We start from the raw sequence: 26,500 nt of genomic DNA, 5'->3' as shown, positions 1-26,500 counted from the left end.
GGCTTGCAAATGTGCTGCGAGCTCTTCCGAGCCTTATACTGATCTGTTGCTGTGCCGGGAATGAAATACCACAGGCTTCTTTTCAGTATACCTGGAGGAGGTATTAATTGAAATGTGAATCTTCTGTATTTACTGTTGATACTGAACTGAGCCACAATACGACTACAATACAACGTCCAGAGGCTGTAATCCCCTTTGTCGCCTGTTAAGTACTTTATCCTCCGGCCCAACAGATGGAGGTGTGTGTGAGTGTGCGTGCGTGCGTGCGACGTGCATGTGTACACGGGCGTACGTGTGTGCGTGCATGCATGTGTGTATGTCTGTGCACTCATGTGCACGAGCAGGTGTTAATTGTGTATGAGCTTTTATGTGAATTGGGACTGTAGCCTACATGCCATGGAAAGAGAGAGAGGGCACGTCTCTGGGGATATCAGGCAGGGCTCTGCATTTCATGCACCATGTGACCAAGAGCCAAGGAGAGAGATAAAGGTATTGACAGAGAGAGGAAGAAGCATGTAGCTTACTATTTGTGAGAGTTGGCTGAATGATAGATTGATAAACTGTTGATGAAATTGATTAACTTGTGCATGGGAATAATGTATTAGCCTGATATTAGCCTATAACATTAGTCATATTCATTTATTTGTAAACTGTCTCTTAAAGTTCTCCTCAAATATAGGCTTCAGTTTCAGTTGGTCCTGATATAGCCTATTACACTTTCAATTGTTCTGAATTGTGCTGTCAGAAATAAAGAAATAGAGGGAGGGTGCAAGAGGAGAGAAGAGGAGGGAGGGAGTAGAAGGAAAGGAAGGAGGAGTCAGTATGTTGGTGGAAACCACAACAACAGCGAGAGAGAGACAGACACTCAGGTGATGCAGCAACAGGTGAGCACAGCACAGGGAGGAGGAGGACTGGAGGAGGGACGTCAGCTGTATGATCAGAGGCTGCCCCGTGGGGACTACAGGTGCTCTCTGACATGCTAGGGAATTAGAGACGCAAGGACCATTTCAGCTACCGGATCACTACCGTCTCGGTAGCGGAAACCCATTGTTATTTGGTACAATATCGCGCGTCCGTAACCGTTTGGTGGAACTCTTTTTACGCGACGAGTTTATCTTTTTGCGCTGCTGACGACGACAGCAGCAGAAATGCTGAGCTCCGAGAGCCTGCGGCCGGCCCAGAACGGGCGCAAGCCGCTCGGGAAGCTCGCCTCGCGGCTGGAGGAGGTGAAGAACCCGTGGCGACAGGTGTCCACGCTGGAGCTGAGCCACAACGAGGCGGCGCGGCTGGCCACCGACGCGCTCCTGGAGCACGGCGAGAAGGAGTACCGCAGGGTCCTGAACGAGGAGCGGGAGCTCAACTTTCTGTCCGACAAGGAGATCCGCTACATCACCGAGCAACAAGCCGCCAGCAGCAACAAGCCCGGCAGCGCGGACTGCAACGGCTCCGGAGGCTCCAATGGCAACGATCAGTACCGGGACTTCATGGAAGGCGACGCGGTGTCGGAGCTCACCTCCGGGACCTACTTCCCCATGATGTCCGACGAAGAGCCGCCCATGCTGGAGCTGGGCTGGCCGGAGTCCCCCATGAGGTACGGACCCTCCGAGACGCAGATCTACTTCCAGAGAGACAAGTCTCACAACGTCAAGGATCTCATCAGGTCCCTGATAAACAAAGCCAAAAAGGTAGGTTAGGAGGACTGTCTATAGAGTCTATATTGTGCCTATGCGAACTTCTTGTAAAATATTCAATCAATCAATTATAATCAATCATCAATCGATCACTTTACAACTTGTATTTATTATGATGAAACTTAATTGTTTCCCCCCGTTTGGCGTTTAATAAAAAACGTGCACCCATAGGCATAATTGTGTATTGCAATGGTAATTACACAATTATACCCAACCCCATATCTACAATAGCTTTAGAAAATATAGTTTGCCAAGAAGTCATAGGCTAGTAGGCTACTGTGTGTGTGTGTGTGTGTGTGTGTGTGTGTGTGTGTGTGTGTGTGTGTGTGTGTGTGTGTGTGTGTGTGTGTGTTACTTTCCCATTTAAGTAGGTTATAGCCTAGACTAATAAATAAATGATGTACAGAAGCAGTCTGAAGTGGTTTTATAAGTTATTTTGCATACAGACAAATTGGGCCTCAGCTGTAGGCTACAGTCTCTGACTGACGTTGATCCTCCTGGCCTGCTGCTATTTGTTTTTTTGTTATCAATTATTTTTATTTTCCAAAACATGAAATTAGAGACATACATATGAATAGAACAAGAAAAAGTAAAACATTGATCAAAAGAAAAATGCAATTAACAGACAAACAACACAAACAATTGGCCTGCTGCTATTTGTTGTCTTTGATCTGCTCTTATCTGTGTAGGCTTATTCATGGCTTTCAAACAGCCACAGAGCAGCCTGCCTGTCATCCTGTCATTTATTAAATGGCATTTGGCACACACATCAGGAAGCCTAAAAGGCTTTCTCTGATTAACACAGAACTTCCCTACAGGCCAGAGGGCCTACAATGATTTTAGCATTGTTTCCAAACTATTTTCTTCTATAATAGAGTCATAGGCCAGTGGTTCTCAAATTTGAAGGTCTCCCCTAACTTTGACAATGTACAAATGGAACCAAATGGACCTGTGAGGGTCCATTTGGTTCCATTTGTACACTGTCAAAGTTACAGACTTCAATTTAGACTCCCATAAAGGAACCTAGAGAGTCCCTGAAATCCACTTTGAGAACCACTGTCATAGGCCATAGTCTATGTTGGCTTTGCATTGGGTGGTATATTCATGCGCTGTGTAATTAATTACTGTGGTTGCTATAGGCAGCACACAATTGTTCTCAGTCCGAGAATGTTTTGCCAGCAAAGTGAACCTGCTTTTTTGTTAACCTTTGCCCAAACAGAAAAGGTAAGCTTTTGGTCATGCTTCACACACTGTTGTCACTGTTGCCAGGCTTCACGTGACATCACAATACTGTATATAATATAAATGCTAGGACAGAATTAATTTCCCAGTGGATTCCTCATGACTCACGTCAGTGCAACCACACTTGCAATTTCCCAGAATTGCACTTTTCTGTTTTATTTTTTTGAATTATCAGTTCCTGGTAGGCAATCAGATGAAATTGCCTGATATGGTGAACTGTATATTGCCACCTTTATTATTGAGATAATTGATGATTGACCTTTAGAGCCTAGTAGTCTAACAAAGCAGGACCTTGTACAGGGAAGTTATATTGTGATTTTGGGGAAATTGATAGAGAAGAGAAAGTAGGCTAGGTGGTGGCATGGCATGCACATGTAGCCTAATAATATTAACTTCATTTCCCTGGCTTAAAGGGACAGAGAGGGTGATAAGCTTGTGTTAATTGGCCTATTATCTTCCCTAGAGATAATAAACTGCAAGCTACCTTGCTGCTGAAGAGATCCACCATGCCAAACATGGATGAAAGTGAAACTCAGCCACCAAACAATCCGTATATGGTTTGGTATAACACCCATGGCTGAGACATTGGTGTGCATGTGGGCACAAAGGAACCAGAACAGCAGCTAACGGTGACCTTCGACGGTTGCTTTATCGTGAGTTGGGCTTTGTTTTTAGCCGAGCCCACTACTCCCCCACACACTGTTGGGAAATCCCAGCAGGACTACCATTTCATTTGCTGGGGAAGTTCCTAAAGTTTTTATCTCCTATCTCCTATTTTCTCTTGTTGTTATCTCTATATGTTATAACCTATCACCTGGCTTTTGTCATTGTCATTTCAGCCCATGCCATATACTTAATATATGTGTTGTGTATGTGTGCTATTATGTATAAGCATGGGCATGAATTCCTGTCTGTATGTTATCATTCATGTATTTGTGTCATGTGTGTTATGTACAGTATAAGCATTGCCATTTCCCTGGTTGTATATTATCATTCATACAAGCATTAGAAACACATATAGTAAATGCACGTGTGTGCATATATAGCTATAGAGTACGTCTTCCAATTTTTGTGTTTCATGTGTTTGACATGGACCAAGATGTTACCTTATTTTTCACTTATCCAAAGTGCCTCACTGTAAAATGAGTGCATATAAGCAAAAGTGGTTCTCACACAAATGTAACCCAGATCCATTGATTGATTGATTGATTGAATACTTTATTAGTCAGAAATGTAAACAGCATGTGGTACATTTAGTTTCCATTGTGGTCCCATGGCAGTGCTAGCACCATCATGTGCTTCCCATTCGGCTACTTCAGGAATTCAGCTACCCTGAAAGTATCAGTGCTTTGATCTACCCACGTCAAGCCAAACAGATGGCTGGGTGGATCACTTGAGGGATTAACCTGTATCCACTGCTACAGCTACTGTGTTTACACCAATATAACCAGTAACCACGTTTCCTGGCAAATGTGCATCTGTGTCTCCCCTTCTCCGCTCCCTCCACTGGCTCCCGGTTGTGGCCCGCACAGAATACAAAACACCAATGCTGGCCTTCAAAGCAGCCAATGGTATGGCACCTCAATACCTCCAAAGCCTGATCAACCCCTACAATCCAACCGTTCACTCAGATCACCTAACACAGGGATGCTGATAGAACCCTCGCTAAAAGACCCTCCTAGACAATTCGCCCTCCTGGCCCCCAAACTGGAATAAACTCCCTGTCGGAACGACAGACTCACTCCCTAGCTTTTGCTGTGGCCTGAAGACTCACCTCTTCTGACTCCACCTAAGCCCATAGCACTTACCATAGCACTCGCCTACCCTCAATGACCATACATGAAAGCAGGATAGCGTTCTTAGGTTTTATATAAAGCTTGGTCTACCTATGTTATTTTTCCTGAGATTGATATTTATATGCAATTGATATATTGATGTATTGTTGATGTGATGTTGATGTATTGTTGTATTACCTTGCTTATTGTATTGATGTATGTATTACCTTGCTTATTGTAAGTCGCTCTGGATTAAGAGCGTCTGCTAAATGCCTAAACCGTAAACTGTAAACTGCGAAAAAGACACCGACACTTAAAACATTGTCTGTCTGTGTTATCCTCCCTGTTCCAGGTGATAGCGTTGGTGATGGACGAGTTCACGGATGTGGACCTGCTGTGTGACTTGATGGAGGCATCCAACAAACGCCGTGTCCCCGTCTACGTCCTGCTCGATGAGAAGAACGTTGGTTATTTCACCGAAATGTGCACTGCTCTCGACATCCAGAATTCCCACCTCGGCGTAAGTACAAAAGGCAATAGTTACAGTGTGTGTGTTCTGTGTTTGAAAAGGTTATAGTTTGGAATGAGACATTAAAAGTGGTTGTGTGGTTTGGAATTGTAGGAGCAGCATATGGAAGCATTTGTGTATCTTTGTCTGTGTGCTTTCTAGATTTATGTGTGTACAGTATATGACAAAACTTTTTCACAGTTGATTATATGAATATAACCCGGCACTTTGGACACACATTAATGCGTGTGCTGGATAGCGTTTGGCGTGGGTGTCCATAGCATGTCATTTCCACTGACATATGGATATTCATTACGATGTAGAAGTCTCACTTAGGTGTAAGTAGAATGGGCTTTAACAGGTAAATATGAACTGAGGGTACAGAGCATGTATTTGTGATTGTGCGTGTCTATACAGTAGATGGGTAAGAGGAAGAAGACTGGCTTTGCTCAGAATGCAGGTAAAACTGAATTATGTGTCAAATACAATCCTAGGACTGACTGTCCCCACTGTAAGATCAGCTATTTTTCAGCAAGCAACACAAGTAAAATCGCTGTCCGAGCATCAAGACTGTGACACATCTTCAGAAGTTAGATTGTAATCAAATTTCAAATGACCTACTGTAGGAATGTGGTTCAAATCTGATTAGCAAAATTCTGTTTCCATGTGGTTTTTTGTTTTGTTTACTGTTCAGACTTGATCAAAACTAATATCATTCCAATCTGGATAGACCTAAACTCTGATTTGTGCTGCCTGTCTGACATAGAGGCAGTGGGACTTTGCATATTGCACGTCTGAGAGGGCGAAGGTAGATGGATTGGTGGGTACATAACAGGTTTATGGGTTTATGGACAAGGATGTGACTGCACATGCAAACCCAACACAGTCACGGCAGGGTAAAATGGAGGTATTGATGTGCACCTTGTGAATAAAAGGTGGGAAGAAGTGAGTTGACAGCTTACATAACTGTTCCTGCAAGGCTTGGTAGAATGTTGTCTTAGTTTGCAGAAAGTGTGCGTAGTCATGCACATGTCCATATCTTCTAAGCATTGCTAATTTGCCAGCCATGGGCCCTAATAAAGTTGAATAAACATAGTGAATTGAACACTCACATACCGGTATGGGATGGTGGCCAAAATATATATAATATATATTTGTGAATAACAATGAAAAAACTATGGGACAGATCCATGTTGATGACATGAGTGTAGACATACTGTGTACCGATTTGCGTGATTTTAGGGCAAAATCTGTAGGAGCAGTGTCCAAAAATGTTTTTGAAAGAATCGGCCTGATCGTGGCGCTATATGGGACACATCCATGTTGATGGCATGAGTGTAGACATACTGTGTACTGATTTGCGTGATTTTAGGGCAAAATCTGTAGGAGCAGTGTCCAAAAATGTGTTTGAAAAAATCGGCCTGATGGTGGCGCTATATGGGACAGATCCATGTTGATGACATGAGTGTAGACATACTGTGTACCGATTTGCGTGATTTTAGGGCAAAATCTGTAGGAGCAGTGTCCAAAAATGTGTTTGAAAAAATGGGCCTGATGGTGGCGCTATATGGGACAGATTCATGTTGACGTCTCTCTTGGCGCCGCCGAGGCGGACGCGTGGGTACCGGCCCCGGCTCTCCCGGTCGCTCCTAGCCCGAGTTACGGCATTTTATGTGTGCTGCAGTGGCGGGGGTCCTCCACTAGGGGCATCCATTCTGGAGCACCAGGAGTCGGTGGTCCCCAGGAATTCCCCGTGAACAGCCCCGTTTGGGTGGTCATTTGGTCATTTTTGCACTTTTTGGCGGCGGTGGAAGGGGGTCCCTGTGGGTCCCTGGAGCTCCGGGGGTCCCTGGTGGGGTGGAGGTTGTGGATTGGCAGGCAAGGAGTGTGTGTGCAAAGTTTGGCATGGATTGGGGTAACGGTGGCGGAGATATGAGTTGGGGAAAAGTGTGACATGACGGACAGACTGACTGACAGACTGACTGACTGACTGACTGACTGACTGACTGACTGACTGACAGACAGCCGGTGGAGGTTTTGGTAGTGAATGCGACGCAACCATACAGATTGTATAAGTTGTACAGTATTGTATTAACATACTCTACCATACAGATTGTTTACGTTATATTGTATTAACATACTCTACCATACAGATCGGACAAAATTACACTTTATTCATTAAAAAAAGTTACATAGTGAGACTTTAATGAAAAGGACAACTTCCTGTTGATTTTACAATTTAATCATGAAGTATATCCAGATTCCAGACTAGATCTGCAAATAGTTCATGGTTATATAAAGGATACAACAAAAGCCCAAAGGGGCTTTGACTTCAACCAACTCTGTGTCATGACTAAAAACGTTCTCCCAGTCAGTTACTGTTCCATTTTTTTACTGTGCTGTAAAGATTCCACAGGAACTTTGTGATGGGTGTGATGTCTTGTTGATACTGAACGCCTGAAGGTCACTCAACTCAAGGGGCCTTCCCATAGCGAGACGCCCACTCATGCTGTCACTTTGAATGACTGCCTGACTGACTGTGAAAATTAACTCTCATTTTTGTTCTTGAGCAGGCACGTGCACACATAGACATCAAAGGGGGCTTGAGCCCCTGCCCTTTTATCTGTCTGTAAAAAAGTGCCCTCTCCAGACCATGAATGCAGGTTTTACTATGGTGAAAGAAATGCAAATGCCCTCTTTCCATTTCATACCTGAAGGCAGCATTCAAGAGAATTGCCTTGTCCAAACTCTCCAAAACTTGAATGCAGCGTCTTATGTTGAAAGAATTGTCCTCTCTGTGCAGAAATCATCAAAAATAGCCGACCTCTTTGGAGGTTGGCTATTTTCAATATTTTCACCAAAATGCCCTTTAGAAATTTCAGACCCTGCCTCTCTAATATTCTCTGCACGTCCCTGTTCTTGTGTGTGTGTGTGTGTGTGTGTGTGTGTGTGTGTGTGTGTGTGTGTGGTGCGTGCGTGCGTGCGTGCGTGCGTGCGTGCGTGCGTGTGTTAGAGAGAGAGAGAGAGATCTTCTGTGCACACGTACATTTTGCACAAGCATACTCTCTGTGTACCGCAATGGAAACAAGTCCCTAGGACTTTTTTGTGTTATCCTTTTAGCTATGTCTTACTGTACCATGCGCTGTTTACATTTCTGACTCATAAAGTATTCAATCAATCAAAGCTGTATCTGTGTCACAAGCACATGTATTAATGTGTCTATTACCGTCTTTGTGTGTTCCTGCAGAACATGCGTATTCGTACTGTGTGTGGAGACACATACTGCACCAAGAGCGGCAAGAAGTTCTCTGGGCAGGTTCAGGAAAAGTTCATGATCATCGACTGTGAAGAGGTCATCGCTGGCTCGTACAGGTGAGGAAGACGCACGCGCACGCTCGCGCACGCACACACACACACACACACACACACACACACACACACACGTTAGCAATCTATTGTTCCTGTTACATGTGCAGCCTTCCTGATAGTCAGGCTAAAAATGGCAGACAATGGTTTGGCGGAAGCTATGGAAATAACTGAGCCATGATACATAATGATATCGCAAATTGCCGTGAGGGTGCATTCAGTGCGATCTATGGAAAGTGTCTTTGTGACCGACCGTCTGTGCTTCTGTTTGCAAAGGAGCCGTTTGGGGTTACTCGCAACAGCTTGGAGCATACCTGAGCATTAGGTGTCTTGAGTCTCAGTTGTCAAAGTATGGCCAGTACACTTGACATTGAAGAAGGGCGGGATTTTGCGGTTTGTCGGGATTTGACCCAATTTGGTCTATTTTAGAGTTTCTCAAGTATCTGACTGTTCTGTATTGGAAGACAAAAGTGGTAGCGTTTAATTTGAGTCTCATTCAGAGAAAAGTGGTAGCGTTTAATTTGAGTCTCATTCAGGATTTGTTGTTGGTTTTGCACTAGTATGCAGAATACCTGAGTAACGTAATTACAGCAACATGCACAATCAGTCACAGGGGATTGTTTGATTAATACATTCAGACGCACACAATAGTGTAGCCTACTACACATACTGTAGGAGTGCAAAGGTCAAAGTCACTTGGCAAAGAAGTGCTTGGTAAGAAAATAAAGAACCAGGCAGACCATTGTTTTCCTAAAGGGAAATGCGTCACTGTATAAGTGAAGAATATTCACTTATACTACATATCAACCTGTTTTGGTTTGTGTTTGTTTTGTTCATAGCATGTCTTTTTGCTAAACCTCCTTCATTTTATTGGCTTGTGCAAAGCACAAAGGGTGCTTTTTTGCATGTTTGTACTTTAGAGATGTGTGTACGTGCACATTTGTTTGTACAGTACATGCATTTGTCTACTGTATGTGTGCATTGTGTACTGTACTGTATGTGTGTTGCTGCTTAAAGTGTAGCTGCTGGACAAATAGTGTGTTGAGAAACTCTAGGGATTTTAGCAGCTTAGTGTCACAGAGGGAGCGAGAGAGAGCGAGGAAGGGAGGGGAAACGAGAGAGAGAGAATATGAAGACTGTATTTATTCTAGGCCTACGGTACCTACGTATATACGGTGTATATACGTAGGTGCCACGTCTTGACTGGCTAATCTTTTATCTCTCATTTAATGGTGATTTTCCACAGGCATCCAAATGCAAAATCTGCGACAATAGCCATGTAATAAGAATAATATTTTTAGATTTGGTTCCAGGTTGATTTTAATTATGTAGGCTACTTTAGATGGGAGCTAAATGTGAATCTCTAGAGGTTCCCCTGCTTAGCTATGGTTTACATGTACTTACGGCCGTCACGATTATGACATTTTACATGACGATGAATTGTCACTCAAATAATTACGATTAACGATTTAATTGTGTTTTTGTCGTTGACAATTACATTTCTGTTTTTTCACAAAGAATACACAAAGAAATGTCTTTTATACTTAAAAAAAAACAGTGATAGTGGAAATGGCCGATCTACAAGCTTACACCGCGTCGCGATTGCTATTTCCGCTATTAAAAAAAGAAAAGAAAATATATTAAGATTTTTCAACATGGAAACGATTATGATGATTATGACAAAATAATTGCGATTATGTCAAATAATTGTGATGAGACAATTTATGTAATAATTGTGACAGGCTTACGTGTACTGTTGTTATCTAATGGTTCCCCACGCTGGTCTTCAGGGACCCCTTTACTGTTGGTTTCATATCCTAGCTGGTCTTCAGGGACCCCTCTACTGTTGGTTTTATTTCCTTGCAGGAAGGAACTATATTCACCTGGTGTCCTTGTTATTCTAGAACACAGAACTTGTCAGGTGGAAGCCACCTGACAATTCTAGTTGTTTTGTAATGTTACAATTTGAAAAGGAAGGCTTGCGACTCCCTTTTTTGTTCTATACAAAACGTTGTTTCTCCAACAACGTTTAAACCCTGAAAAAAGAAAAAAAAGAAAGAAACAGGTGCACTGCTCACAGGAGGTAAAAATTGTTACAATAGTAAAAGGAGTGAAGTGGTGCTCACGGATCAAATGATCTTTAACCTTCTTCAGGTTAAAAATGAATATTTTAACCAGAGGAAGATCCAACAGGTTCCAAACATTAAAAGCAAAAAGGTGCTCAGTAGGTGTACAAGTTGAGTTCAAACGTACGTATGGTTGGTGCTTCTAGGATCAATGGGACTAAAGCTTAAAATGTATGCCCTGATGAAGACCAGTGGGTTGAAACATTTTGGCTTTGCACCCACGCTCTCCTCTTTTACTTTTTGAGTGCTCAGATCGCTCCTCTTCTTTTGAGGTGCCAAACATTGTTTCACTGTCTTTTACAGTTTGGCTCAGCACCAACATTGGGGGATATGCGTGAAATTGATCACAATCACACACGTTTTATAATATCCTTCATAGAAAAATCCTTAACCCATTTAGGCCTGACCTAAGTTTTCTGAAAAACAATATTATTCAAAAATGACCCTACAAAAACAAATATGTTGCTACATACTATGTATGCTATCTAACATATAATTTAGCGAATGTCTGTCTGTCTGAGTGAGTGAGTGAGTGTCTGTCTGAGTGAGTGTCTGTCACAGCGTTTCTCCTCAGTGGCTGGAGCAATTGATCTGAAATCGCATCACCATTAGCATATGAACACACCTGACACAACTGTGAAGCCCTTTTTTCACTTTCACAAATCGTTTAATTGATATTAATTTATTAGTGAATTAATTTTTCCCATTGACTTATAATGGGAATCGCAAAAACTCACATTCAATATTTTTTTTCTCGCAAACCATAGGGGCTACAGTTACAAAACTCTGAGAGGAGATTTATAATGATATCAAGGATTAAATAAAAAATAAATTTGTCAGTTGGCCTCATGGTGGCGCTATAACAGTCCACTTTACGTTTCGGCCTGTAACTCTTGAACCGTAGGTCGGAAAATTAAAATTATTTTTTCCCTGGATTCCGTGGGTCGAGACGCATCTCCCGATATAGGCCACGCCCATTTGCGCCGGGCTAGATTTTCCGCCATCTTGAATTTTCTCCAAAACACACTTTTTGCTCCTTTTCCTACATATTTTCTTCAAATGTCGCAAAAAGCGGTATACATGATCTATGAACCCATGCAATGAATATACTCAAGGGATATGTCGATAGTCTGTACCGTTCGTTCGTAACGGGCTTCCAAAGTTATTAGCAGGATGGGACCGCAAACAATAGCTCTTGAACCGTAGGTCGAAAAATTTAAATTCTTTTTTCCCTGGATTCCTTGGGTCAATACGCATCTCCCCATATAGGCCCCGCCCATTTGCGTCAGGATAGATTTTCCGCCATTTTGAATTTTCTCCAAAACACACTTTTTGCTCCTTTTCCTACATATTTTCTTCAAATGTCACGAAAATGGGTACACATGATCTCTGAACCCATGCAATGAACATAGTCAAGGGATATTTTGATAGTCCATACCGTTCGTTCGTAACGGGCTTCCAAAGTTAGCGGGAGGGGCCCGTTTTGCAAACAATAGCCATAAATCACAAACAAAACGTCGAGTCAACACTGAATTTCTGCCACAGGTTGCGGGTGGCTTACTCAACGAATCCCCAGAAGCATTTCCAATTCCACCCGTAGAGGGCGTCACAAACGCGCAAAACGTAACCGTTTCGTTCCAAAACGCGTTTTTCAGGCGGACCGACCCTCTCAAAAAGAAACACAGACTACTCTGCGGATGGTCTCACGGTCCAAACCGCTGCACACACACACACACACACACACACACACACACACACACACATAGCCATTAAACGAAACGGGTATTTCTTACATTGATGCTCCTACATATTATCATGCAAGTACCAGTTAAAGTTACTTTCCATCCCTCATATACCGTGTGCACAGTGCACATCCCATAACCCACACACTGCACATCATTTCGGAGCTCATATCTTTGAACGGGTAAGGACTAGTGTACTGTAATACACTAAAATGTGTTCCCGCCTGAATGGGTTGGGGGTAGTCAGAACTTTACATTGTGCTAATATGTCCTGAGAGTCAGGTTAAAGAATTCGGATAAGGTGGTTTATCTTTCACACCAATAACGATACAATGACATACCGGTATACCGGTATTTACGTGGCATCACATGAACATTCTATACATTATATAATATTATGTGTAGACTGCTGGTCATAAAGGTGGAATGTCCACCATTGTGCAAGTGTGTAGCTTGTAAAAATAAATGTCTAGTCGCTTACAGGAGAGGTGTTGCATTTCTTCTCTCTGATCTGTTAGTGGTATCTGTGTGTGGCAACTCAGTGGGTAGAGACAATGCAAGGCAGCCTGACAGGAATCAAACGCTCAATGTGGAATGTGTTACATGAACATCATTCCAGTGTTTACTATGAAGCTTGTACAATTGAATATCTAGTCACGAACAGTAGAAGTGTTGCATGTCTTTCCATAGATCTGTTTGTAGTATCGGTGTTTGGCAATTCTGGGTAGACACGGTCCAAGGCAACCTGACAGGAATCAAATGATTAATGTGGAATGCATGGGTGAGGCTTATGTCGGTGTTCTCTGTCTCATCTCTGGCTTATCATTCAGAGCGCTAATTTAACTCATACAGCATTATGGTTACTGGACATGGCTAATGGTGAAGTTGTTACACTTAAAGATGCAGGACATAAAACACAGGAGACTATTGGAGAATGTCTACATCTTGATTGCCAACACTGGCATGGCCACTTTCAAGATTAAGATCTTTGGTTCCAGGGTGAGAGTTGGCTCAGCAGCGAAGGTTGCAGAATTTCTGTATAATACATATTTAACATTAGAAAGGGTTCTAGAGCATTGAAAATGGACCTGGTTTACGAGACATCAATGTACTATAGGTCAGTATTGTAACAGTCAATAAGTACAGTCAGTACAGTCATGTACAACTAGCAACATCCTCCACTCGTGATGTCATAATTATTCAATTATATTCTGCTACCCGTACAGTCGCCTTTTAATTTATTTTCCATATAAAAAGCAACTGCTGAAGTTGTTGTCTAGATATGGCGTTACTTCTCCTAACTGGCTTTACTTTTGACATGTGATGTTGAGATTGTCCCTCTTTCCGCATAGCCTTTGTTAGATCTGATCTGAAAAACTAACACCGTAAAATGGAAATAGCGGCTCAATATTTGAATTGATAGGGAGACATGTAACCTAGGCCTAATGTTTTACATATGTGACAGTCTTGTATGCAACCTTAAACATAACATATAACCACGTTGTATGTAAAAGATCTGACAGCAGTTGTTGAAATTCTATATTGTGGTGTCTGGTGTCAGTTTAGAGCGGTCTTCAGTTAAGGTAATCATTTTGGTAATCCAGAATGAGTCTGTTCTATTTCAAGGTGAAGTTGTCTCTTCCATTTGAACCCTTCAAGCTAATTAAGATCACAAGACTCGGCTATCATACAGTACTTGGCCTTTTATGAGTGAGAGAAGTTCTGACTATGAAATACATTCTTATCGCACTCTTGCAATGAACTTGTCTTCAACAACCCAATCATTCTGACATCATACAAACTTTATGATTTACCACTTAGTGTAATAGGTAGCCTAATCATGGATGAGAATACATGGTATCATTTTTGATTTCATAACATTTAACACTGAAAACCCTGCATATTAAATAATAAATCATAAGACCTGTACACAGGGGCGTCACAAGGGGTAGGAAAGTGGGACTGAGTTACCAGGGCCCAAGGTGGAGGGGCTCTAGTAACTTTAGCTATTGAAAAATAGCAGATATCTGCTATTTTTGAAAAGTCGTGAAAATGTGTGCAAATCTTTGAATATGTATTTTTTAAGCGGCCATTTGAAACTCAAATTTTGCTTCCGGGGGGGTCCCTGGAACTAAATATTTTGAGATGGGGGTCCGTGGCCAAATTCATATCATTTTGGGGGTCCTTCACATGAAAAAGTTTGAGCATTACTGACATGGAAACATGGGTTTCTTGCACACTTTTTCACAATTTTTCAAAAATAGCAGATCTACAAGCTTGCAGCGCGGCACTCGGTGCCACGCTGTGAGCTTGTATTTCTGCTATTTTTCAATAGTTAACATTCATGGGGGGCCGCAGTGAATCCTTGTACCCAGGGCCCAGAATTTGGTGTGACGCCCTTGCCTGTACACCATGGCGTCTTGGAATTGTCTTAAATGCACCTGTATTTGACCCCCCTGCTTACATCATTCTGTGGAGCTTTGTGTAAGGCAGGGCTCCCTCCCTGTACAGTAGGAACAGTGAGTGGGTTAAAATGATAAAAGGCTGTCATGCAGGTTAGTCAAATGGCAAAGAAACTGACGGTGGCTGTGTTGTTTTTGGGTAATGGAAAATGCATTATCTGTCTCTGAATGTGTGTGACAGCTTTTCAAGTCTTTGACAGCTTCAAACGATTCAACCTTTTAAGCCCCATCTTTTTTACTTTGTTGTGCGATGGTGTCAAAGAATAGTGTGAGAAAACAGTTTATCTAAAATCTCACAATGCCTCACATTGCGAAACGTTGTGAGCTTGTAGATCTGCCATTTTTGAAAAATAATTGAAAATGTTTGCCTTCTTGAATATGAATAATAATGACATTCCCAAAATAGGGACGCCAGGTTTAAAGTGTTTAAAGTAAGTGCTACATTCTTCTTTCTCTACCCCGCACATTGTCTCTGTCCTACCATTCTTATTTTATGTCCCGTTCCCATGGCCAGTTCGCCGCCATGTCTGTCCAGTCAATGTGTCAAAGTACGACTAGGTGAGCAAAACACTTAACTGACAGTATGCCACTAACTGCTTCCCTTGCTGCTGTATTAAAACACCTTCAAAGCCGTCCGCACTTGCCCGTACTTGCCTCGACCTCCAATTAGCCGATCGTCTATTCCCGTACTTTCCCATAATTTATGAAATTAATCATAATTTTTTGAAAAATACAGTCGCAGGTCGTGCTCTGTCTCTTTAAGAGACGTTGTGCAATAAGAGACGTTGTGCAATAGGATCACGTCAGAAACGTGATGACGTCATCGGCTGGCTCTGCCACTGGCTCCACGAGCGGCCATTACGTTCCTTTGCACTGTGTGTGCGGCAGCCTGGCTTAGCCCATCCCCTCGTCTTTTTCGACCAGACGACAGGCGAAATCAAGGCTTCGGAATGAGTGGAATACATGGAATTAGATCGATGTGCGTGCGACGAGGACGTAATGTACTTTCGAACGCTGTTTTTTCTCGCGGATTACCCCATCTCGCTCCATGCAAATGAACGGCAGAAATACAGCCAGCAGCAGCTTCTAAGTAAGTGGCCGCCCAAACACGTAGTGTGTGCACGTCCTGCTGGCTTGCACTGAACGACCCGCGCGCGTTGTTTATCATTTGGTGTGTTTGTTTTTTAAAACATGTTTGTAAATAAAACGCTGATTGCACGGCAGTACCGGGGTTCAGGGGGTTCTGCCGGGGCTTGGAAGGTGTTAAGGTCACCCACATTTACACACGCATTTCACATGCGAAAATGTACTGTACAGATGCCTTAACAACAACATCATAGCTCCATGCTTCCATTTTGATAATTATAATAGAGTTGTTGACACATATAAGTATAGGTATAGGTAAGTTATGGCGCTTGGGTTACTATTGTTACCTTTGTTTACATACAGTACTTTGATATGCCTCCCCCTGGCCAGCCGGGGCGCTTGATGGAGGGGAAAGGAACTGGTTGGAATAACGTGTTCCTTCCACGAAAAGAAACAACTTGGACTACTCATGTATTGAAGGAAGCATGAGGTCAGTCCGTTGTCTCCCCAGGCGCGGCAGAGGGAGAGCAGAGCCCAGGATTACATAGGCAATTGGCACAGGGTGAAAAAATAATAAGATACAGTACTTTGATAAAAATGGTAAATTACCAACCAAGCACTTATTTATTTACAGTATTTTCTGGACTATAAGGCGCACCTGACTATAAGGCGCACATAATAGACGCTACCGTTGCGTTATGCATCCAACAGATGGAGCTGTGCTAAAGGGAATGTCAACGTCAATGAATGATCCATATATAAGGCGCACTGGACTATAAGGCGCACTGTAGTTTTTTGAGAAAATTAAAGGCTTTTAAGTGCGCCTTATAGTCCGGAAAATACGGTAGTTGGAGTATTCTGGCCTTTGTATATACACATTCTAAATTGTCCAACCAAGTTCCCAGTTGCCCTGATGCACCCATGCTGATTGGTACTCATATTTAGGGCAGTGAGTCACCACCTCAGTGACTCTGTTTGACCAGGAAGTTGTTAAAGGAAAATGCAGGATGACTTGCTATCTTATCGGCTAGATTTGAGTGGATATTTACCCAAGGCCAGTTAATAGCTTATAGGTTTTATATTAAGTCAATATGGTTTGAGTGTTTCACACTCCCTAGTTTAATCAAAGACACATGAAGGCACAGTGGATATATTTAATAGGCTAACTATACCAGTCAACGTAATTATGATGTTATGATGGAACTTAAGTATTATTAGTGATGCAATGTCCTGTTTTTCCATTTCCTGCCGTTCTGCCTCCTGCTTAATCAAAGAGCTTACACGGGAAGAAGTGGCAGCTAAAGCCTGAATTATACTTAGTTTCGTGCTCACAGCTGGGTGTGGGTGCACATGCTGCTATGTATGAACCACTTACGCCTCATTTGTAGAGTACTTCGTTGAAAACAGCTTTGTGCACCGAAAATAGACGATCTCCAAGCTCACTACACGTCGCAGTTCGATGTGTTGTGAGGTTGTTGATCTGCTATTTTTACTACTTTTGTGAACTAAATTTCATCATACTGTTGTGTACTGAAATAGTTATTTTATTTAAGGAAAAACAGATATAGGGGTTCAGACCGACAGCAATGATACGTATGTGGTTCTGTTGAAATGGACTAAAGTGGTATAACGAGTTCCAGTCTGTGCATGCGATCAATACATTGAATTTAAACAAGAGTTTAAATGTAAAAGTATGTATTGTTTAAATACAACTCTCAACAGTAACAGAGAAGAAATTAAGATGTATCTGCTGATGTAAACCGTCCCTCTGTTAAAAGTTATGTTGTTAATTACAGTCAGATATTCATAATATCCTGAAGCTCATAGCTAAGTATATTTCAGGTTCAGGTTCAGGTTCAGGTTTATTTGTCACACGCATATCCATACAGGTACAGATATACAATGAAATGCTTGTGCCAGGAGCACTCTCAGCCTTATTAGACACATGAGACAACCCAAAACAACAAGACAACAACAAGTCACCCAAGACAACCCAAAACAACAAAAACCATGCAGTGTAACAGTGTACAGTTTAAAAACTGCGTACAGTGCACATGACTACCTACGTCTCGCTTTCATCTCTTCGTTAAGCAACCTGATTGCTTGAGCATAGAAACTATTACTGAGACGAGTGGTGTGCGATGTGATGCTCTGGTAACGTTTTTTGGATGGGAGGAGATAGAACAGGATTTTGGATAGTAGTTAGTAAGCCTTGCCGAGCCTTGAGGCCCATAGGGCAGCAGCCTATCTCCTGTTTCTGTAGTGTGAGGCAGCTTGATGTACAAGTACATCCCCTCTTTGGTATGACCCGGCCACGGTTTTCCCGGTGACCCTGAGCGCAATGGTGGGGGCCGATGGGCAAGGAGGGTTGTGAGCTTATGAGAAACAACTAAAATAAGACCTTAAAACCTGGCAAAAACAGTTGTGTGCATTAGCGCAATATGACGATAAAGGAAATAATTAAATGGAAAACATTAAATTAACTTCTGAAAAGCCTACTAGGCCTTAAAACCTGGCGAAAACAGTTGTGTGCATTCGCGCAAGATGAGGATAAAGGAAATCATTAAATGGAAAACATAAATTAACTTCTGAAAATGATTCTAAGCCTACACTAGCCTACTATGAAAACTAGTGGAACCGCGATCTTGTCACACGTGAATAATTGTGGTTGTAAACAATAACACAGACAATATAAATCCGTATTAGTCTACTGTGGGAAGAAGGGGTTATCATCATGGCCCCAAATAACTTTTAAATATCTTGCAATTGGCGACGAGTCTCTTACGAAATCGGCAAGAGTGCCTCTCAATTCATAAAGCTACGGTATATAATCTCTCCATCATCGGCAATAATCAGTGGTGTGTTCCCCACACTCCCGCGCCCCCACAGTTGCGCTCAGGGTCACCGGGAAAACCATGATCGCCTACCTCCCAGTCTCAGGGACACTCTAACCACAAGGCCTGCTGGTATATTTGTACCATTGTATTAATTAATTGTTTGTACTTTTATGTGATTAGATTTGATATAGATTATTACAGTTAATGACAGCATTGTTCATGTGTCAAATACAGTATATACACGATAGTTGTCTTGGTATCAAGGCTCTTTGACATTTCAGAGCACATGTTGAAATTTCATATGAATATCAAGCCACTCACATTGTTTGGTATGTTGAATGTAAGTTCATCTGTATTCATCACGTAATGAGATAGTACAGAACACACAGAGACACGTGCAGGGATGTTAAAGAGCCTGAAGCGGAGAAAACCCCAGGACGTTGTACATACGCAGGACACTTACTGTATGAACTGGTAGAGCTGCCTGAGCAACTGCAGCTTCTAACTGACACGATCCCGGATGTTGTCACAGAATATTGACACCTTTGTGAGCTTCTTAACAATCTTTTGGCACTTCTGAACAGAACAGATTACTAGCGTTTTCATTTGGGATCAATATTTGTCAAGGCACTTCTACATGATTGTCAACAAGCACTGTTACGGTATGTGTATTTTATTGCGACCGTAGGTCGTGGATTAGTATGTAAACGGTCACAGCTTGTGTGTGTGTGTGTGTGTGTGTGTGTGTGTGTGTGTGTGTGTGTGTGTGTGTGTGTGTGTGTGTGTGTGTGTGTGTGTGTGTGTGTGTGTGTGTGTGTGTGTGTGTGTGTGTGTGTGTGTGTGTGTGTGAGTCACTGTGGTTCTATGGATGGATGTGTCGCTCTGACATCTTGCTCTGATGTCACTGTGATGTCAGGGGAACCACTCTTAACAGAATGGGTTTGCCGCTCTGACATCCCACTCTGGCTTCACTGTGATGTCACACTAACAGAAGGTCATTGTGCATGGTGAAAATGACACTTGCCTGTTCATGTAAGCAATCAATCAATGTCTCATGCCAATGAAGCCTATCTCCTCTTTAATTGGCACTTTTTCTTTTTAATTTAAATTCATATGCCCGGCGGGTAAATGTCATCCGCATAGCACATACAGTATCTGTAGCGACTCGCATTTGATACAGGTTGCACAGGTGTTTTCACTTGTACACTTCAATAGGATATACTTTCCTGTTTCCTGTGTAACATTTCCTGGTTCCTCTGTCTCCCCCCCCCTTTAGTTTCACCTGGCTATCAGCTCAAGTCCACAGTAACATGGTAATGCACTTCTCCGGACGCATCGTAGACAGCTTCGATCGAGAGTTCCGCTGTCTGTACGCAGACTCGCAGATCATCGACTGTTTCTACAACCAGGAGGAGGAGGAGGGACTGCCCTACTACCCCTCATACCCCTCCATGATGGGGATGGGCCAAGGAGGCCTGGTTCAGGACATGTTTTCTGAAAGGTAAGAAATTGCCATCAGGTGCTCAGAATTCACCATAATTCCCCACAAATATCCATAAACAAATAGACATAATGCTTGCAGCTTGCATAACATTTAAACAAATCATGGTACTCGCACAATTCACTATGTCAAAAATGGATATTAACAAATAGACACTATGCTTGCACCTACAGTAGCATAGTAACGACAAGGTTAACTAATCTGCTCAATTCTATATTTCAATGATTGGTGGAATAATTAACTAACCAATTAAATTAACTTTCCCTTTTTCACTTTCGATGTTATCATACAGGCTCATGGTGGATAATTGTGACATATTTGTCCCCGAACATGACGTGTAACCCTCAATTTAGTCACACACTTCACTCAAGCACTCAGTTGGTTATGTAACTGGCGTGTCACTAGCAGCTGACCTTAATTTTCTTTTTATGCTTGCCACTCTCCTTGCTCATTCCACTGCTATCATATGACACCAGCGCTGTTGGTATGCCATTCTATTGCTTACACCAACACCCCATTCCACCTGGATGCTCTGTTCTCCCCCGCAGGGTTTTGTGCTATATCTTGAGTTGAGCAGGAAATAATACGTCATGTAGCTGAGCCTGAACGCCTAGATTAAATATAATTGCTCCTGTGTTTACGGTTCATCAATAAATAAATAAATAAATCCAATCTGTACTTCAGTTGTCTGGACTGATTAAGAGTTTATGACTAATGCCAGTAAGTAGTATCACATTGTTTTTCTTGTATATACCGGTACTGTAGTTTCTTTGCAACACAACTTCTCCAAAAGAGAAGTATTATTCTTTGTAATTGTCCCAGTGTTAAGTATGGACAATAAATGTTACCCACTAATGAGAATTAGATTTATCCATTGAGTAAATATGATTATAATGTATTTATAAAAGGCTGAGTACATTACAGTATTTATGAAATAAATAAATACAGTACAAATGTAAAAGAATGACATATGAGCTGCTGGAAACATGTTTTCTGTGGATGTGGTTTCCCCCTTTTCTTTCATTGCATGCAGTAACATCAGTCAGCTTTGAAAGCTGAAGCTGAAATGCACAGACTTTAAACTTCATTACAACTTCATTAGACTCAGTTTCCAATGACTTTAGTCCAAGGGTTTAGTATGACAATTTGCACTTTCTCCCTTGCGTCTCCTACAGGCCGAGGGATCGGGAGAGGGTGTGTTCTGAAAACTCCAGCAGCCAGTCAAGCAGCAGCGTGTCCAGTGTGAAGGCTGCGCCCGGGATGTCCCCTAACACCGTCTACAAGGTGACCCAGGGTCACGACAAGAAGGAATCCAATAACAACTCTCCCCTGAGCCCGGACAGGAGGGGAGGAGACAGAGACAGAGACAGAGCAGGAGGGCAGACCCCAACACCTCAGAATCCAAACTCGCCGGCCCTCCGCAACGGAGGAGCCAATCACAGCCCGTCTCCGGAACTCCCATCAACGACTTTTGGCCAATCGCTGGGCATCGAGTGGGCCAAGTCCAACCCGGCCGACTTCCTGCGACCGAACTTGGGCGGCACCACCAACAAGTTCCAAGCGCTGGGTTTGTACGACCACAAGCCCAGTGCCTTCCACAGCGCGGGGAACGCCATGGGCAGCCCCAACCTGAACTCCAACCGCGGACCCAAGCCGCGGTCCCCGTCTCCCGCTGGTGAAAACAAGTTCTCCTCCAAGCAGAGGACTCCTTCCAACCAGTTCCTCAACAAACTCACAGACCTCTTCCTGCCCCCTTCCGGTAAGGAGAAAGACCTCTACAGGAAGTCGCCCCCGCACAGCGGGGTCCCGTCGCCCTGGAGTGGTCCGGACCTTACTCAGGCAGAACCAGAGAGCCAGCAGAGCCCGCCGCCCCCTCTTTCCCCAGTCGGGCTGATGAGCCGGCAGGACCAGAAGAGGATGACGCTGGGCCACAGCAAGCTGGACCTGGTCAACCACTACAACAAGATGAAGTCCAAACAGGTGTACAGCCGCTTTGAACTCAAGTAAGTGGGTTCGGGAGAGGCTTATTGTCGATCGGTATCAGTCGATAACGCGGGAGTCTGTCCCCGTTTACAATGCGCTGGACCCCTGGGAAAGGGACTGCTGAGGTGGCCAGACCTACCATCGGCTCCCAGTACTTAACGTACGACTTGCCGCACACAAGCTGTGCTGCGCATACGCTGAGTTGGCGATGCCCGGGATCGAACCCATGACCTTGTGGTTCAAAGGCAAGAGCTCTACTGACTGGACATTGAACAACTAACTACTGTAAATGGTGGGTTGGTTGGTGCCTTCCTTGATGGATGCAAACATCCATCTTACTAGTGGTGCACAAATAATAACTGGCATATCGGGTGATAACCAGGCTAAAATACTCATACTGTGTATTGGTGAAGCTCACCAATAACAAGAACCAATACATTCACTTCCACACACCTTGACCTACCTTTTTTCTTGAATGCTTGCGTTTGACCAGCTTTTTTTTTCTATATTTTTGTCCAAATGTTAGCAGTGTTCTAAAGGTATACTGAGTAGCTTTCTGCTGCTTGTCACCTGTAAAAACAAAAATCTGTTTACAAGCAACAGTTGGCTGGTTAGATCCAATCAGCCAGAAGGACGGTCACATTTTTGGCTGTTTGGTTGTCAAACAACTGCTATAAAGTACAGCACAGAAACTGAAAGTAATGCTTGAGAAGGATAACTTCAGGATATGTTGATGCTACTTAAGGGAGAAATCCTGCTCAGTATACATTAAAGCTACAATGCAACTGTTTTTGCAATGGTTGCATGGGGGAGAATTTGTTCTGGAATCTGGAGTTAAAAATGACTCGAATATATTGAACTTGCACATTGAACTAAGGGTGTTGCCAAGTCAAAAGTCACTGTTAAGTAGTGTCATCATCAGTGGACAATATTCAAGAGAACTGACTTGATTGAGAGCAGCGTGTTGTGACTGCGCATTATGGACAAATAATGTTATTACCATTTCCTTGGACTTTATTATAGAATTAATTAGTCATTTTCATTTTCTCTATCTTTTTCTCCTAACCTTTATATGTTTCTTTTTGCTATTAGAATCAGTACAATGTCAGCTGCTGTCTTTAAAACTTTAAAACACTCCAACGTGGTGATAACACAGTATAACATGTGCCTTCACCATACTTGCCTAAGGTTTACAATCCGATTTTTGTTTCTCAGTTCCACCTCAGATTAAAATTAAGTCATAAATCATAAATTAAATATGGGAAAAGCACTGCTGATTAACTCAACTATTCCCCTTTTATCTCCAAATATGTCACAGGCCATGGCCTGTTTACTTATTTGGTTACTTATTTTTTTTTAGGAACTGCCTGCACGGACAGTCGACTGTATACCCTGTATACTGTATGTTTATAGCTTTTCTTTTGTTATTGTTGTTTTTATTGGTTTTCATGAATATGTACAGATCTGTCTGTGTATTGAACTAACTTACTGGCTTTCAGTAATTTATATAATTTATATAATTTGCTGTCCTACACATCTTTTTTTTAAATGCTCTGCTATTCACATAATTCACAACATTCACTTAAATAGTGTTCTTGATTTAGACATCATAGCGTCACTGTCGGGCAGAAACCTCGTATCTCCAAGTTTCAAATTTGAACGTTTTTTCGTAAAGCAAAACCCTGCTTCATCACACAAGACTGTCGCACAAAACTAGTGAAAATAGCAGATCTACAAGCACACAACGCCTTGCAGTACGAGGTGTCGTGTGCTTGTAGATCAGCTATTTTCACTAGATTAGATTGACTATTTTCACTAGCTTAGATCAACGGTTTTGGACATACAAGGTTTTCACCCGACAACGACGATAACTACCTTAACTGTAGTAACAGGGCCCCAATACCCTGACATGTTTTCCAACGGTTTTCTCTTTGGTTACTGGAGAACCCAGGAGCTGGTGTGCAGAAAACTCATAACATAAGCAAATTGTGTGGCTACAGCACCTTGAAATGTTTTCCTTTCCATTTTGGATAGCATTCTGTTCATAGAAATGTAATGTAAAATATAATTTTGATCTTGTATTATAAGACAACACGATGTACATGACTACTGCTGTATGTGAATACTTTTTTATTTTTCTTGTTTATAAAACAAACTTGCAGGACTGTCTTCCAATAAAATCTTTATGGGAAGACTGCGGTGTTATTCTTATGTAGATCTTTACTGTTGATAATGTTGACACTTTTAACCGTTAACAATGGCCAGATTTTTCTTTTTTTTACCCATCACTCCTTTCATAATCAATTTGGTTTATCATCAATTAACTTAATGTGAAAGATTATGCATAAATCACTATCAGATACTGTATAATACTTTTGTATCAAAGTGATTTGTCAGATTATACTTCTAATCTGTTCAGGTAATGTACTGTATATGTACAGTATGTATCAATCAATGTCACAAATGAGGGTCATGGGTCAACGACACTTACTGTAGTAAATACAGTACATTGATTAATGATTAAATATTGTTATGCATTATTTTGTGCAGTCTTTATACCCTTTTACACCTTGAATGCCACATAACGAATTAAAATACATTATTACACAGCCGGTGCTATGGTCCTTAGTTTGAGTTTAGCTTGGGTGATATTATGGTATAACCCAGTGGTTCACAAACCTTTCAGGTCGAGACCCAAAAGAGAGATTAGACGCATTGGACCCAAACTAGTGAAAACGGCAGATCTATAAGCTCACAATGCGCCGTTTTAATTTTTGGAACTTCTTCGATTTTTATTTTATTTATTAATTAAATTACTTAGACAAAATCATTGCATTTAATTTTATTCATGAAAATCTTTTTGAAAATGTTTAGAAACAATAATAATTAAAAACAAAATGTAGGAAACAAAACATTAAGGGACCCATAAAAATGTGTCCGCGACCCACAAATAGGTCCCGACCCAGTGTTTGAGGAACAGTGCAGGCCCTCTCAACTCATGGGGTAGCAGCTGTGTTTGTCTTATTGGGACCCAAAGGACAACGGCATAATCTCACCTGGGATCCATGCTCATGGAAATGCAATTGTTTTTGTGTCATGTTGTGTGGAGCCTTGAGAGACAGTATAGCCTTGTAAACCGCCCTCTTCCGGAAAGCATTGGAGGTTGGTCGTTTACTAGGCTAGAGAGACAGATCCATGGACAATTTTGGGTCACGATCCATTGTTTATGAAACAAAACACTTGTGTCTTCCAAAGGGAGATGGATGGAAAGTTGCTAAAGAAGTCCCTCAATGGCCATTCACACAGCCATTTTGTTCTTTGTACTTTCTAGTAGAGGGAGTGCATGAAGTAAGAGCAAAAAATGACCGCTGTGTGAATATTCTCCATGATTCATCTCTGCTGTATTAGTCTTGAATTAGTTCTGCACCTGTAAACTATTTTTTAAGTCACACATTATTCTACCTCTGTTGCCTGGCCACAGAAAACAGACATAACTAGTGTAAATACTGTATATTGGGATTTCGACAGTATCTACATCAGTAGAACTGTACTAGTCAAAGTGAGACTAGTTGGCAGAGATGGGCACGAAATAAGAAAAATACAAATTAAAATACTATGTGAAATACTTACCAGGATACTGTCACCAGGATAGTATCTTGGTGACAGTATCCTGGTCAGTATTAGATCAAGTACTGACGAAGTATTTTGAATTTTTATCAAAATACTTTTTTGTATTTTGTGCCAATCTCTGCTAGTTGGATATTACCATGGTTTTTATTTGTTTGTTTATGTGATTGTTGAAGGTATGAGCAAGTGTTAACGGTTGCAAGGGCTACTGTGAATTGTTAACAGTGTTAACTTACTACACAATGATGCAATAAAGATGCTTTGCTATTGGGATTCTGTATTGTCACTGATGTGGATGGTGATGATTGTGAAGGGTCAGGAAGTAGTGGCGATGATGATAATAATAATAATAATGTATTGCATTTTTATATCGCTTTTCTAAGCAAGTTGCGAACTCAATGCGTTTTACAATGGTCCAATTATTGATGATGAAGGGCAGGATAGCAGGATGTTAGTCACCTTTATTGGCCAAATGCACATAAAGGGATTTGACGATATATCGTTGTTCATAGACATAATCATAATAAAACAATTATTAAAAAGAGAAATTTGCT

The 26,500-nt window shown here is 42.0% G+C and overlaps 1 protein-coding gene across 1 annotated transcript; it reads left to right on the top strand.

Annotated features, from left to right (window-relative positions):
- The first annotated feature begins 879 nt into the window (after positions 1 to 879).
- Positions 880 to 24,024, top strand: fam83c (family with sequence similarity 83 member C). Its single transcript, XM_080727887.1, has 5 exons — positions 880 to 1,685; positions 5,061 to 5,228; positions 8,464 to 8,588; positions 20,112 to 20,336; positions 21,512 to 24,024. The coding sequence occupies exons 1-5, from the start codon at positions 1,149 to 1,151 to the stop codon at positions 22,341 to 22,343; spliced, it is 1,887 nt and encodes a 628-aa protein (XP_080584013.1). The 5' UTR covers positions 880 to 1,148; the 3' UTR covers positions 22,344 to 24,024.
- The last annotated feature ends 2,476 nt before the right edge of the window (positions 24,025 to 26,500 follow it).

Source organism: Nannobrachium achirus (genome assembly GCF_963921795.1).
Source record: "Nannobrachium achirus genome assembly, chromosome: 6".
Taxonomy (NCBI): domain Eukaryota; kingdom Metazoa; phylum Chordata; class Actinopteri; order Myctophiformes; family Myctophidae; genus Nannobrachium; species Nannobrachium achirus.
The sequence above is the reverse complement of the archived record's forward strand: the minus strand, read 5'-3'. Positions and strand labels throughout refer to the sequence as shown.

What these genes read in the sequence shown, in the direction of transcription:
- fam83c (XM_080727887.1), top strand. Translation starts at nt 1,149, where the DNA reads ATGCTGAGCTCCGAGAGCCTGCGGCCGGCCCAGAACGGGCGCAAGCCG. An exon ending in GTCATCGCTGGCTCGTACAG is followed by an intron (nt 8,589 to 20,111) that starts GTGAGGAAGACG and finishes CCCCCCCTTTAG; the next exon opens with TTTCACCTGGCTATCAGCTC. An exon ending in CAGGACATGTTTTCTGAAAG is followed by an intron (nt 20,337 to 21,511) that starts GTAAGAAATTGC and finishes CGTCTCCTACAG; the next exon opens with GCCGAGGGATCGGGAGAGGG.